The following is a 15,785-nucleotide window of genomic DNA, read 5'->3' as shown; positions in this document are numbered from 1 at the left end:
TTTATGAGTCTCGAAAAACTTGCAAAATATCAGCCAAATCGGTTCAGATTTAGATATAGCTCCCATATATATTTTTCGACTCATATGGCAACAGAGGCCAAAGTTTACTACCGATTTTCGTGAAATTTTGCACAGAGAGTAGAATTGACATTCTACCAATGCTTGCTAAATTTGATTGAAATCGGTTCAGATTTAGATATAGCTCACATATATAGCTTTCGTCCGATTTGCACTTATATGGCCTCAAAAGCTAGAGTTTTGCCCTGACTTGCTTCAAATTTTGCACGAGAGGTACGTTTAACGGTGTCGTTATGTGTGCCAAATTTGGTTAAAATCGGTTCAGATTTAGATATAGCTCCCATATATATATCTTTCGTCCGATTTGGACTTATATGGCCTCAAAAGCCAGATTTTGCCCAGAATTGCTTTAAATTTTGCACAATGAGTACGTTTAATAATATCGGTAAGTGTGCCAAATTTGGTTGAACTCGGTTCAGATTTAGATATAGCTCCCATATATATCTTTCGTCCGATTTGGAGTTATATGACCGCAAAAGCCAGAGTTTTGCCCTGAATTGCTTCAAATTAGGCACAAGGAGTACGTTTAATAGTATCGGTAAGTGTGCCAAATTTGGTTGAAATCGGTTCAGATTTAGATATAGCTCCCATATATATCTTTCGCCCGATTTACACTCATATGTCACGGAGGCTATAGTTATACTCCATTTACGTGAAATTTTGCAGAAATTGCAGAATTATTATTCTAGCTATGCATGTCAAGTTTAGTCACAATCCGTCCAATTTATATATAGCTCCCATAAATACGTACACCAGAGTTGGGGAAATATGGTAGACTGTTTCATATTTTAGACCCATTTTCAATGAGATTTTCCTCCAATTGACTGGATAGTTTCCACAGAGAATATATTTAATATGATATTTAAGTGTGTCAAGTTTGATCTAATTTGTTTCAGATTTAGATAAAGCATCCATATATTCGTTTTTCCGGTTTATACAAATAAGGCCAAAATTCCCACACTTGACACAAAATTCTGTGATGATTTCCCCATATCTTAGTCATATCCTAAACACTGTAATGGCAGAATTTCCACAGAACGGTTAAGTTTTAAATAAGGCTCCAAGTCGCCCGACTTGACCAAATAATATATCACAACCCACACTTGACCATATATCTTGGCGGGATCTAACCAATATCCCTGTAAAGTCGCCACTGCTAAGTATCAAAAATTGTAAATATTACTAAAATTGCCCTATATCTCGAATACATATGTATCACCTGATAAATCATAAATGCTCTTTTGTATAATTGCATTAAAATTTCTTTCGCTTTATATTTCCCATATTTTTTTACTATGCTAACATTTTGTTTCATCCCAGGGCGTTAGCCGATTTAAATTTTAATTCTACAGTTTTTGTAAAAGTACAAAAAATTTTCTCCATTAAAAGTATTTGTATCTGGAAATGCAAACCTTTATATAGCTCCCAGCAAATTTGAAGTTGTTGAGATTCAGATTGAATTTCACTAACTATGTTAAATGTGGTTATTAATTTCAATAGCTTCATTTTGATGGAGTAGTACATACATCCATAATAAGAAATAAGGAACTGAACAAGAAGGTTAAATCATGGGCCCATATGATTACAATTTTATTATTTCGACAAAATTTTAAGATGTCAAAATCATATGTTTATGGTGGTTGCAGCTCTCAAAATAACACTGTATAGCCAATGCATCTAAAACCAACTCACGCATTCGAAGCTGGAGAATTATTCGAAGATGACTTTAGTATATTGATAACATGTTCCTGTCCCAAAATAACACGCACATCAGTTTTTAAACTGCATTATGAACTGTTTTTGTTAATAGCTAAGAGTCATTTGACTGACTTCCATTCTTAACTTTGGTGGGTATTATAGTCTTATTTGTCTCATATCGGCGTCCCTCACTCATAGGTGACGCAATTAAATTTGAACCTTCACTTTTCTCTGGATTTGAATTATTTTCTTCAGGGCAATTGAAAGAATATATAATTGCCACTTTTACCAATGCCATACGATTCTTTTATCAGCTGATTTTCACTTATATATATATATATATATATATATATATATATATATATATATATATATATATATATATATATATATATATATATATATATATATATATATATATATATATATATATATATATATATATATATATATATATATATATATATATATATATATATATATATATATATATATGTGTGTGTGTGTGTATTTAACGGCAGGATCACAAAAAAAATTAACAAAAGAAAATCGTGATCACTTACTTTGAACATATGCTGCTATCCAACGATGAAAGGCCTTTCAGGGGTGATGAGCAGGAGGCGTTTTGTTCACTTCTTTTATATTCTTATGGTGATATTTTTTCTTTTGCTTAATTGTCAATTTATGTCTTTTTTTCGTATGCACTTTAAATATTTTTTTAGTTGTATTTTATACCGATGGAAGCAAAAAAATATAAAAAATTGCAACTTTTATTTTACTTTAATTGACTTTAAGTTTTCAACGCTTCACTTCCGATTGATTTTACGCAAACTTATTAAATTATATTAACAAATATGTACATCTCAAATTTCAATCGGTAAGTTTCAAAATCAAAGTAGAAGGATCAAACGAAAATTCGGTGTTGTTGTGATGTTTTTTACAAATAGGACATCAGGACGACAAAAGGGCTAGAAATCCAAAATTGTTATTTCACTTCACTTTTTTGCACAATTTACACAGCACAAGAGCCCAACACGGTATATATCGGCCTAAGATATCCGACGGACACAATCACCGACCCACTGATAACCGTGCTCTGCTAGCGAATTTGGTTTATGGACAAAAATAGAGGAGCAATGGTGACAGACGAAAGGGGTCCTCAAAGCCAATCTGTGAAGGAATGAAGGAATTAGATGTAACAATCTTTCGTCCAAGAGAGAAGTGTAAAAAATTACCATATATGTTCAGTCAAGAGAATTTGGAGCGTAATTAGTATATGTCAAAAGCCAATAGAAATAACTCCAGGCTAACTCCAAGCAAAATCGCCCAATACTGATAACCTCCAACTAAACCTGGAGAAATCTTCGAGTTGCAGCAAACTTAGTTACCCTCAAAGAAACTTTGTTGTGGATCTTCCCACTCGAAATATCCTTCAAGTCTGATAATAAGTTTTTTTTTTTGAAGGCTTAACAGGCTAAATCCAAGAAAAGAAAAAGGATATCAGTTTTCAAACAGTTTAGGGAAACTCACATTGCTCCGATCAACAAAGATGAAAAAAATTGCAACATAAAAACAATATTTCGAGAAGTCAAAATTCAAAGGAAACTCTGGAAGATGGTTATCTCTACCCTTTCATAACTCCGAAAAGAAACACATCGGCCATTATCAAACAGCATCATACATTTTCCAAGAAAAATATGGCTCCCCATTCCAATAAACGCTCACCCATACATCCCACATTAGCATAATGTGGTCGTAAAAGCCACAAAAAATAATTGAATAATTTTCCAGGACATGACCGAGAGAGTAGTCGAACCCAGGTCTCCGGCACCGTAGTCCAACACACTTCCTCTGAGCCACGAAAGGCAGGCGACCACTGTTAATCCGCCAACAGCGACTTCCCCGTTAACAGTGGCTCACTTAACAGCAAACAGAGCATCAACAGCGCTACCCATTAACTCAAAACACACAAAAAAGAAAGAAAGATCATAGCGAAAAGAAATAAAAATTAAAATAAATAAAAAAAGAAAAAAAAAATAACTTAAAAAATCTATATTGGAAAAGATGACGAGCATCGAACCCGGACATCCGGAGTGATAGGGTGTCGTACTCTTCACTGGACCACCGAATGAATATTTACATTTATATATAGTGCCAGAGCTAGGGTTAATCTCAAGCATATGGTGCTTATGTGTAAGTAATTTTCCATCTAAACTCCGTACCCAGTTTTCATTCTGCATCACAATATATGAATTAGTTTAATCTATTACAAATCATTAAAAATATTTTAAAAATGCTCCAATACGACTACCAAAAAATGTGAAATTATATGCCTGCTCAAGTCCGTATATTCCTTGATACAAAAGCCTAGTATTTGATTTTGTTAAATAATAGTTTCAAGGTTTATTTACTTGTTTTACATATTGTATAAATTAATTGCTATGTTTTCACGCTATATGTATTTGAGAGTTTTCAGTTGTTTGTTTTCATTTTTATATATTTTATTTTTGTTTAATATGGCTGTGTACAGGTTATGCATAAAGTATACATATCTATTTTAGGGAGTATAATTAAAAAAAATAGGGAAAGAAGTTTTAAATTAATTTCAAATTAAATTGTACGCACTTAAAATTAGTTAATATTTGTGTTTCTTTTCCTTTAGTATTCTTCTAATTGTCTACTAGGTATATATTTTTGCTTTCGCTCTAATAAAAAAACCAAAGAAGAAAATTTGAGAACATTGGAAACATTTCTATATAAAGTATAAATAAAAAAATATCATAATAATGTACACAAAAACAAAAATAATTTTGCATTTATTAAATTTCATTCGTTTCTCCATTATAAATATAATCAGGGATTTGTTATTTATTTAGTAGAAAAAAAAATTATACAAAAATTACAAAGGATGGTAAAAGAGGAGGATAGAGAGGAAGAGAGGGCTTTTATTTTGTTGGATTTCTGGAGAGAAACAAATAACTCTAAATTATTTAAATATATGTATTTTTTTTGTAATTTTCATATTTCGTTTACATGGTTTTTCGTTTCCGATCTGTATCGTTTTGCATTTTCCGTTTAGTTTAATAACAAATTGCAACAAAATGCATTATGATTAACAATAGTATTAATAAAACTATTAATGATATCTTCACAAATTTACAACAACTACCATCCAAGGAAAGGGAACGATTCGTCTTTCCCACAACAAATGCTATGTCATGTTCTATTCGTGTTGTCCTCAATACCATCGATTGTGATGGGTTTAATGCTGGCGGCATAAAAGTTGTTGGTGTCGCAGGCATTGACAATGACTTTTGTGTTGGCTGGACAATACAATAACAGCCCAATTTATAATGATGATACTGTTGCTGCTGATGACGTATTAGACGCTTGTGATGGTGATTAATAAAAGCAGGAGACAAATGATGATAGACAATGGTATTATTCCAATTTGTTGTCATGGTTGACAGTTGAGTTGTTGTTTTTGTTGTTAGCATTGCATTATTCACTTTGTGCTGTTGAGGTATAATGAATATTGGCTAGCTTGCAGTGGCGATACTTGTGCTATTGTCATGGTTGTAATGTTCAGTATTTACAATGACTTGTACCACATAGCCATTTTGTATATTGCATTCTTCGATGGGTACTTTGTCACCCAATAGTTTTCCACCATAGAACCATCGTTGGCAGCATGCATCTACGCCTTCCCCAGCCTAAAAGAGTTAAAAAAGCATTAAAATTTGCTATTAATGTTAATATTTCGATAAGAATCAGTTTATGGAGGCACCTTTAATCAGTTACAGTTCATATTCATCTATATTAGAGATTATATTCCGCGACATCCGACATTTTAATGAACTTTCAACTTAAAAAGAGATACATCAATTTCTCCTTTTAATTCAAATTCGATTTATCGGCTTTTTCGTTAATGTTCGATTATTCGATTATTGTCACTATCAAATAGCTATTAGTCGATTTCAAAAGTCAAAAGCTGTACTAAAATCCGTATAAATAACATGTGTCTGATTCCCAACAACAAACTGATTAATAACATGAGAATTAAATTCTACCAAGTTTGTAGTAGTCGATAGGCCCCTACGAAAACCATGCTGGCAAGGATCCAGTACCGAAGAAATGCTATGCGGCAAAACATCCGTCACCATCTTCTCAAAAACCTAGGGAATAGCACTTAATCTTGCTATCCTCCTATAATTACTCACATCAAAGGGGCTCCCTGACTTATGAAGTGGTACGACAAAAGAACTCCTCCATTTTAAAGGGAAATAACCGAAATTCAATTAACTATTAAATAACATCGACAATGTAGCAGAGAGACATTCGGAGCAAAACTTCAGAATTATCCCAGGAATGCCATCTGGACCACCACTGGTGGACGCCTTAACACCATGCAAATACCCAGACACAGACAGACTATCAAATAATGAAATTGCCACTCGATCAAGCGACCTAATAAAATAGGTCGCTTGATCGTCCGATTTAGTTTCAAGCTCATTTAGACTATCCAGTCCATTGTGATACCACATTAACTAAAAGTATCTATTACATATGAGCACTTCTTGTTTTAACCGCTGAACCATCTTGATTATTTTCTTCTATTGAAGCAATCAGATTGTTCCAAAAACATTAGCAGACTGCTTAGCTTAGCGTTTACCAGGGCCGCCAGTACACACAAAAATTTTTTTTTGATTCAATCACGAAATTAATTGATCCAATTAATTTTTAATTGAAATGTCTTCAATCACAGAAATGATAGTATCAATTAAAAAATTAATTGAAGGTCAATTAAAAAGTTAATTGATCCAATTAAAAAATTAATTGATACTATTATTTTTGTGATTGATTTTTGTTTCAATTAAAAAATTTGTTGAATCAATTAAATTTTTAATTGAATATTTTTTAAAACTCAATTAAAATTTTAATTGGAAAAATTTTCGTGAAATTTTTTTGTGTGTAATCTAAAGCTATATGCTCCAAAAATTCGCTTACGCCTTACACAAAATGCATGACATTAATTCAAGAGGTGTTTAATTTATTCCTTTTCCTCCTTTTCCCCCACACACTGTTTTATATGATCCCTACACACAAAAAAATCTGATTCAATCAATTCCAGTTCATTTTCAATCACGAAAATGATAGCATCTCAGTTTTAATTGGGCATAAAAAAATGTTTGGTAAAAAAAATTAATTGATTTGATTTCAATATCTCAATTAATATTTCAATTACTTTCTGTTCTTAGTTTGATTAAAAAATTGATTGTTTGAAATAAATTTTTATTCATAAAATGTAAAAATTTTTTCACGGACTTAGTCTTCCGAGAAGGATTAAAAAGATAATTATATCAATTAATTATACCCTGCGCCACACTGTGGAATAAGGTATTATAAGTTAGTATGTTTGCAACACCCAGAAGGAGACGAGATAGACATATGGTGTCTTTGGCAATATTGCTCAGGGCCGGCCCCTGAGTCGATATAGCCATGTCCGTCTGTCTGTGAACACATTTTTGTAATCAAAGTCTAGGTCGCAATTTAAGTCCAATCGTTTTCAAATTTGGCACAAGTATATATTTTGGGTTAGAATAGAACCCTATTGATTTTGGAAATCGGTTCAGTTTTAGATATAGCTCCCATATATATCTTTCGACCGATATCTACTAATATAGCCCCAGAAGCCAGAATTTCAGCCTGATTTACTTTAAATTTTGCACAAGGAGTGCAATTGACAGTGTCGTAAAGTGCTGAATTTTGTTGAAATCGGTTTAGATTTATATATATAGCTCCCATATATATCTTTCGCCCGATATGCACTTATATGGCCCCAGAATCCAGACTTTTGACCTAATTTGCCTCAAATTTTGCACAGGCAATAGAATTGATATTGTAACTATGCATGCCAAATTTGGTAGAAATCGGTTCACATTTATATATAGCTCCCATATATATCTTTCCTCCGATTTTCACTCAGGATCTCAGACCACAGAGGTCAAAATTGTAATCCGACTTACGTGAAATTTTGTACACGGAGTAGATATAACATTGTAACTATGCACACTAAATTTGGTTGAAATCGGTTCAGACTTAGATATAACTGCCATATATATGTTATTCTTATTTTGGCAAAAATGGTCAATATACCAACATTTTCCTTGTAAAATCCCCACTGCTAAATCGAAAACTTTGGCGAAGTTGCATAATAATTGTTTCAGATTTAAATGTTTCCCATATTTATACCCTTCACCACTACTGTGGTACAGGGTATAATAAGTTTGTGCATTTGTATGTAACGCCAAGAAGGAAAAGTCTGAGACCCATCGTTTAGTATACCGATCGTCTTAGAATTAAATTCTGAGTCGATTTAGCGATGTCCGTCTATCTGTCTGTCTGTCTGTCCGTCTGTCTGTCTGTTGATGTATTTTTGTGTGCAAAGTACAGCTCGCAGTTTTAGTCCGATTGTCCTAAAATGTGGTATAGGGTCCTGTTTCGGCTCAAAGACGATCCCTATTGATTTTGGAAAAAATCGGTTCAGATTTAGATATAGCTGCCATATATATTTTTCATCGATCTGGTCATAATTGGCGTGTATATCAACCGATCTTCCTCAAATTCCGTACATACGAATATTTTATGAGTCTCGAAAAACTTGCAAATTTTCATCCAAATCGGTTCAGATATAGATATAGCTCCCATATATAGCTTTCGCCCGATTTACACTCTTTTGTCCACAGAGGCCAATTTTTTGCTCCGATTTAGTTGAAATTTAGCACAGGGAGTAGAATTAGCATTATAGCTATGCGTGTCAAATTTGGTGGAAATCGGTTCAGATTTAGATATAGCTCCCATATATAGCTTTCGCCCGATTTACACTCATATGACCACAGAGGCCAATCTTTTACTCCGATTTAATTGAAATTTTGCACAGGGAGTAGAATGAGCATTGTAGCTATGCGTGCCAAATTTGGTTGAAATCGGTTCAGATTTAGATATAGCTCCCATATATAGCTTTCGCCCGATTTACACTCATATGACCACAGAGGCTAATTTTTTGCTCCGATTTAGTTGAAATTTTGCACAGGGTGTAGAATTAGCATTGTTGCTATGCGTGCCAAATTAGACTGAGACCCATCGTTTAGTATACCGATCGTCTTAGAATTAAATTCTGAGTCGATTTAGCGATGTCCGTCTGTCTGTCTGTCTGTCTGTCTGTCCGTCTGTCTGTCTGTCTGTTGATGTATTTTTGTGTGCAAAGTACAGCTCGCAGTTTTAGTCCGATTGTCCTAAAATGTGGTATAGGGTCCTGTTTCGGCTCAAAGACGATCCCTATTGATTTTGGAAAAAATCGGTTCAGATTTAGATATAGCTGCCATATATATTTTTCATCGATCTGGTCATAATTGGCGTGTATATCAACCGATCTTCCTCAAATTCCGTACATACGAATATTTTATGAGTCTCGAAAAACTTGCAAATTTTCATCCAAATCGGTTCAGATATAGATATAGCTCCCATATATAGCTTTCGCCCGATTTACACTCTTTTGTCCACAGAGGCCAATTTTTTGCTCCGATTTAGTTGAAATTTAGCACAGGGAGTAGAATTAGCATTATAGCTATGCGTGTCAAATTTGGTGGAAATCGGTTCAGATTTAGATATAGCTCCCATATATAGCTTTCGCCCGATTTACACTCATATGACCACAGAGGCTAATTTTTTGCTCCGATTTAGTTGAAATTTTGCACAGGGTGTAGAATTAGCATTGTTGCTATGCGTGCCAAATTAGGTTGAAATCGGTTCAGATTTAGATATAGCTCCCATATATATGTTTTTCTGATTTCGACAAAAATAGTCAAAATACCAACATTTTCCTTGTAATATCGCCACTGCTTAGTCGAAAAGTTGAAAAAATGACTCTAATTTTCTTAAACTTCTAATACATATATATCGAGCGATAAATTATAAATAAACTTTTGCGAAGTTTCCTTAAAATTGCTTCAGATTTAAATGTTTCCCATATTTATACCCTTCACCACTACTGTGGTACAGGGTATAATAAGTTTGTGCATTTGTATGTAACGCCAAGAAGGAAAAGTCTGAGACCCATCGTTTAGTATACCGATCGTCTTAGAATTAAATTCTGCGATGTCCGTCTGTCTGTCTGTCTGTCTGTCCGTCTGTCTGTCTGTCTGTCTGTCTGTTGATGTATTTTTGTGTGCAAAGTACAGCTCGCAGTTTTAGTCCGATTGTCCTAAAATTTGGTATAGGGTCCTGTTTCGGCTCAAAGACGATCCCTATTGATTTTGGAAAAAATCGGTTCAGATTTAGATATAGCTGCCATATATATTTTTCATCGATCTGGTCATAATTGGCGTGTATATCAACCGATCTTCCTCAAATTCCGTACATACGAATATTTTATGAGTTTCGAAAAACTTGCAAATTTTCATCCAAATCGGTTCAGATATAGATATAGCTCCCATATATAGCTTTCGCCCGATTTACACTCTTTGGTCCACAGAGGCCAATTTTTTGCTCCGATTTAGTTGAAATTTAGCACAGGGAGTAGAATTAGCATTATAGCTATGCGTGTCAAATTTGGTGGAAATCGGTTCAGATTTAGATATAGCTCCCATATATAGCTTTCGCCCGATTTACACTCATATGACCACAGAGGCCAATCTTTTCCTCCGATTTAATTGAAATTTTGCACAGGGAGTAGAATGAGCATTGTAGCTATGCGTGCCAAATTTGGTTGAAATCGGTTCAGATTTAGATATAGCTCCCATATATAGCTTTCGCCCGATTTACACTCATATGACCACAGAGGCTAATTTTTTGCTCCGATTTAGTTGAAATTTTGCACAGGGAGTAGAATTAGCATTGTTGCTATGCGTGCCAAATTAGGTTGAAATCGGTTCAGATTTAGATATAGCTCCCATATATATGTTTTTCTGATTTCGACAAAAATGGTCAAAATACCAACATTTTCCTTGTAATATCGCCACTGCTTAGTCGAAAAGTTGAAAAAATGACTCTAATTTTCTTAAACTTCTAATACATATATATCGAGCGATAAATTATAAATAAACTTTTGCGAAGTTTCCTTAAAATTGCTTCAGATTTAAATGTTTCCCATATTTTTTTACTAATATTGTGTTCCACCCTATTCCATTAGCCGAATTTGCCGAATTTTGAGTCTATAGATTTTGTAGAAGTCTATAAAATTCTTCCAGATCGATTGATATTTAAATGTATGTATTTTCTGACAAACCTTTATATATAGCCCCCAACACATTTGAAGGATGTGATATGGTATCGAAAATTTAGATCTATAAAGTGGTGCAGGGTATAATATAGTCGGCCCCGCCCGACTTTAGACTTTCCTTACTGGTTTTTTACTAACATTATGTTCTACACCAGGACAGGAACAAAAATATTTATATACAGCACCCAACAGATTGTGCGGATTTGATATGCTATCGAAAATGTGGATCTACAAAGTGGTGCAGGGTATAATATAGTAGGACCCGCCCGACTTTATACTTTCTTTAATTGTTTTTTAATTAAAAATCTCCAATCATTACTTTATGCTATCTATCTTGATTAAAAAATGTATCAATTAATTTATTAGTTGAAAACTTTTTCAACTCAATCAACTTTTTAATTCGAAATATTTTGGTGATATTTTTTCAGTGTAGTAATACTGGTGATATTTCAGAGTATTTCAACACTTCTCTAAGTGGTTTCACATTAATTCGAAGTTCCGTTCGGACTCGTAGGCCTCTTGCACTAGACTGAATGATTTAAAACAACCTAAACGTTTTTAAGGTCTTAGAGACTTGGTTACATATATGTTGAAATAAATGAAAAAAGATCGTCGTAGTTGTCATGTTGTATGTGAAATTAAAACGTGAATCTATCATAGGGATGACCTTGACTTGACTGGTTTTATTACATACCTGCAATTTCTTTTTACATTGGCCCACTGTGTCTTTGGAGTAAACAGGTAACTTAACATCAGACATTGTTGATGATATTCTCAACTTAAGGAATATCTCTGTACCGCCATCGACGGGTTCTGAAAATTCGGCAGGTGAATCACGACCATTTTCCTCCTTAACTATATTTATAGGATATGATAGACAATAAATTGGAACTTTATATTGTGTTCCTAGTTCATCGTAGCATTCCGTAAGATATCTGCAAAAAAAGAATAATAAAACCCAAAAATTATTTAGAGTGATGTACACTTTCCAAAGCGAAGATTCTTTTTAACAGATTCTTTAATGGGGATTTCGTTAAAAAAAACGAAATCCCAACACCTTACGTTGGAAATTAAACAAATTCCATAAAATATTGAGAAAAGCACAGGAAATTGAAAATAAATTAATTGAATAAAAAATCTAGCAAAAATGCGCCATATTCAAATCTTTTATAACACGACGCTATGGGAAATGGATCAACCTCAGGACCGGTACAGGACTGGACCTGGTGTGATAAAAATTTAAAAATTGCGGCAAAAAGGAACACTGGAGCCATTCCTTTGATAGCTCCTTTAGTGTCAATTTTCACCGATTTCACGTAGGGTATTTTATACTATAATAGCCTCAAAAGCATCTAAGGTAAAAAAAATTATTGCCTCAAAAAAATTAGTTAATTTGCGATCAAAATCCATTAAATTTTTGATTGAATCATTTAAAACTTAATTTAAAGTGCGAAAACAAATCGTTTATTATTGTAATCAATTATATATTTCATGCTCAAATAATTCTGTGACTCTGTGACTACCGTTTTCGTGATTAAACAATTTCAATTTCTGATTAAATTTTTTTCTGTGTACGAAAGCCGCATACTTCCGTCTTAAATACTTTTTCTTTCTTACTTACTTGCACTATAATACAGAAAACATTTGATAATATTGAATAGTTAGTTTATTTAGTTTAGATGCTTCTAATTCTCGATTTAATGCGCTTATTGCAGTTTTGATAAAAAATTATTTCAAATAATATACCTTGAAATAATAAATATCTCTCTAACCAATATAAAATATAGACTTGATAAGAAACTCCATTATATGCAGGAAACGGCCCCATAAATGTAAATTTTAACATCCATGAATATGGCAAATATTTGTAGCATACGTAATTGTGTTGCCCCAAATCCAAATATTAGGAAATAAAATTTTAAAAAGGCAATCATTATGCATTCCAATTGTTCCGCTTTGCATTTTTTATTATAAGAAACTATTGCTGCGAAATTTAATCAATGCCAACTTTTTGAAATTTCATCCCACTCAGGAACTTATCTATTCTATTGGTCAAGAGCCCACATTTTTATGAAAGTATTGATGAAATTGTTTTCTCCCTTCTTGGGATTTGGACGTACCAACTTTTTGTATCATCTAACAAAAATATAATATAATTTTTAAGCAAAGAAAAAGTTATCGATTTATAGTTGATATACTGCATAGGAATGAAAAGCTCATTGGTCATATTAGTTTATCATTATCATAATCTTTATAGCAAATATGACGATTAATAAAAGTGTTATTAAAAACCCCTATAATATCCGTATAAAATCATTCATTACGTCTTCTTTTGTACATAACACCCTCTGTCTGAGTCAGCTCAAACAGTTAAAAGTTATGACCGAAGAATTACTACAACAATGCCAACAAAAACAATTATTGCATGAATGGACAACAAGTGTAAAAATAGCCCCATCAACAACACCAACAACAACAAAAAAAATGTGTCTCTACACATTTACTCATAAGCAAATAATACAATTGGGGTGGTAACTCCACACTCCCCCAGGACATAGACAATCGTTGTAGAGTTGATAGAGTACCAGTGTAACAATCAAACACACAAAATCAGCTCAACAAACCACGAATAGGCAATTAAGTTTTAGAGGCAATTAGCAACAGTTACAATTGCCATTTGGCGCTACTACACACCCTTCAAGGTGATGATGACTAGAGGTGGCCCCAATCCTGCAATGTGGTGTATATAACAATAGCCAAGCCGCTAAATCAGTGTAAGTTCTGCATTGATTTTGAAATGGTGTTACCCAAACTTCCCACACCATATTGCAATTGCTATCGGCCTTTGTAGCACGTCAAAGTATATGGGCGCCCCTAATCTAAACTTTAACCTTTCATTGCGACTGAATGTTTGATTGTGGTCCTTCATAGGGCACCGAATGTTTTATAAAAAAATCGAAACAACCGCATGATTAAAAATAGGCAATTATGCATTTTCAAAAGTCTTTTTCCTGAACAAAATTACCACTCAATGGTGATAATCAACCAAATTCACATGATTCTAAAATAATCACATTGTTGTAATATTCTTCTCACTCACCCATTCGGCACCGATATATTTGCCCCATCCAGTATCGCTTGAGCCAGCTGGAAATCTAAAGCTTCTGCCGCCGTTGTTGCCGCTCTCAAAGCATCCCAGATTTCTTTGCGACCATCAAAGGCCGGTGCTGTGTCCCAAAATTCATCACGCTTTGAGCGCAACTGTCCCTCTGTTAATGGAACATCTGACCGCCAGCGTATCGTTTCATGGCATAAAGGTCGGTTTTTACGTGCAGGTCCAACTTGAGTTCCTACAGATGAAATAAATTGTATTTCGTTTGCTTGGAACACAACGCAAGTCCTTATTCTTGCCCAACAAACCACTAAGTCTAAGCGTATGCCTTTGACTTACTCACCTGCTGTCGGTGGCCTGGAAACACTTGCCGATGAGACTGAAACTGTTTCATTGTCACCACTGTAACGACCGACACAACCTCCCATTTCACAAGCTAACGTAGGAATTTCTAATTTTTCAATATTATTTGCCAAGAACGTTTTGTGCGTTGTTTTTGTAAAAAGAAAAATAATTTCGCTTTGTTATCACTTCCTCCTCTTCTTGCTAAGTCGCTGAAGTATATTTTTCTTCACTTCTTAAGGTCACTTATCGTCTTTGTCACCGTCCCTCTTAGGTTGCTCATATTTTATTCCTTCATTCAGATTGTGCCGTGAAATTGTGAACGTAATTTTTAATGATATGTTAATTATTTATCCTTTAACATTAAATTTCGACGAGGAAAAAAAATTTGTTGGTGTTTCATTAAATTTTACTTTTTAATCTATTGACGTTTCATCAACCCGTAGTGAATAAACTTTGCAGATAGTGTTGCCAAGCTCACATTCTGTTATCGTTTTGTAATGGTATTCATTCCCTGTATTTTTTGTGATACCATTAAGAAGAAGCAATTGTAAAGAAAGGCAGGTAGTGAACAAGCATCAGTTATTAGTTTTTGTTAAATTGAAAAAAAAAAAACTCATCGGAAAAGGGTCATCATTAATGAAAAGTTGCGTTACGTCAGTAGCTTGGCGTAATGAAGGGTTGTTGCAGGATTTTTTCCATGTATCTATTTTGAAACAACGAAGTGTACCAAATGGGGATTTTTAAATGTATACTATTAAGATTTAATAAAATTAATGATTTTGGATTTGTAAATTTATTAATTTGTTTAAAAATATTAATGTCACGTATCATTTAAAAGGTCACTTTCGCTACAAAATCCCCAACAGCTATTTTCATATCCTAGTTATGCTGATGTACGAGCGTCTGGCAGTCAGTGTTTTTATCCTTGATCGAGGCAGTATGGCTGGCAAAATATCTGGAAAAGGCTTTAATCTACTTTAGTACAAGTGGTCCGATTTGTCCAATTTTCGGCCAGCTTGTAGACTTCGATTCTAAACACAAAATGTTATATACCACTTTTTGTCGAAAAGACCTATTTTCGGAGTTAAGGGCCCCTAAGGTTTTTATTATCACGTATATTGGATTTAGTATCCATCGCACATAATCATCCTGAAAGTAATATATTTAGAATAACATGGACCCAGAGAGGTTCCCGGGTCGCTTTAGCCCACTTTGGACACTGTCCGTAGCAGAAAGTCTCAAACCCCGGCCACCTGTCCACTTTGGGTTCGC

General features: G+C 33.8%; 1 protein-coding gene across 1 annotated transcript; it reads right to left on the bottom strand.

Annotated features, from left to right (window-relative positions):
• Positions 1–4,560: 4,560 nt before the first annotated feature.
• Positions 4,561–14,966, bottom strand: LOC142221240 (ubiquitin domain-containing protein 1). The gene is made up of 4 exons (XM_075290897.1): positions 14,512–14,966; positions 14,157–14,406; positions 11,751–11,991; positions 4,561–5,489 (listed from the first exon to the last, which is right to left on the bottom strand). The coding sequence occupies exons 1-4, from the start codon at positions 14,594–14,596 to the stop codon at positions 5,316–5,318; spliced, it is 750 nt and encodes a 249-aa protein (XP_075147012.1). The 5' UTR covers positions 14,597–14,966; the 3' UTR covers positions 4,561–5,315.
• Positions 14,967–15,785: the final 819 nt, after the last annotated feature.

This window comes from Haematobia irritans, chromosome 1, assembly GCF_050003625.1.
Source record: "Haematobia irritans isolate KBUSLIRL chromosome 1, ASM5000362v1, whole genome shotgun sequence".
Classification (NCBI taxonomy): domain Eukaryota; kingdom Metazoa; phylum Arthropoda; class Insecta; order Diptera; family Muscidae; genus Haematobia; species Haematobia irritans.
This window is presented reverse-complemented; position numbering and strand designations above follow the sequence as displayed.

Bases quoted from the DNA above. Each gene is read 5' to 3' on its own strand.
- LOC142221240 (XM_075290897.1), bottom strand. From the start codon at position 14,596: ATGGGAGGTTGTGTCGGTCGTTACAGTGGTGACAATGAAACAGTTTCA. The intron at 14,407-14,511 runs GTGAGTAAGTCA...TTTCATCTGTAG, and splicing joins TTCCAGGCCACCGACAGCAG to GAACTCAAGTTGGACCTGCA. The intron at 5,490-11,750 runs GTATGTAATAAA...TAACTCTTTTAG, and splicing joins AATGTAAAAAGAAATTGCAG to GCTGGGGAAGGCGTAGATGC.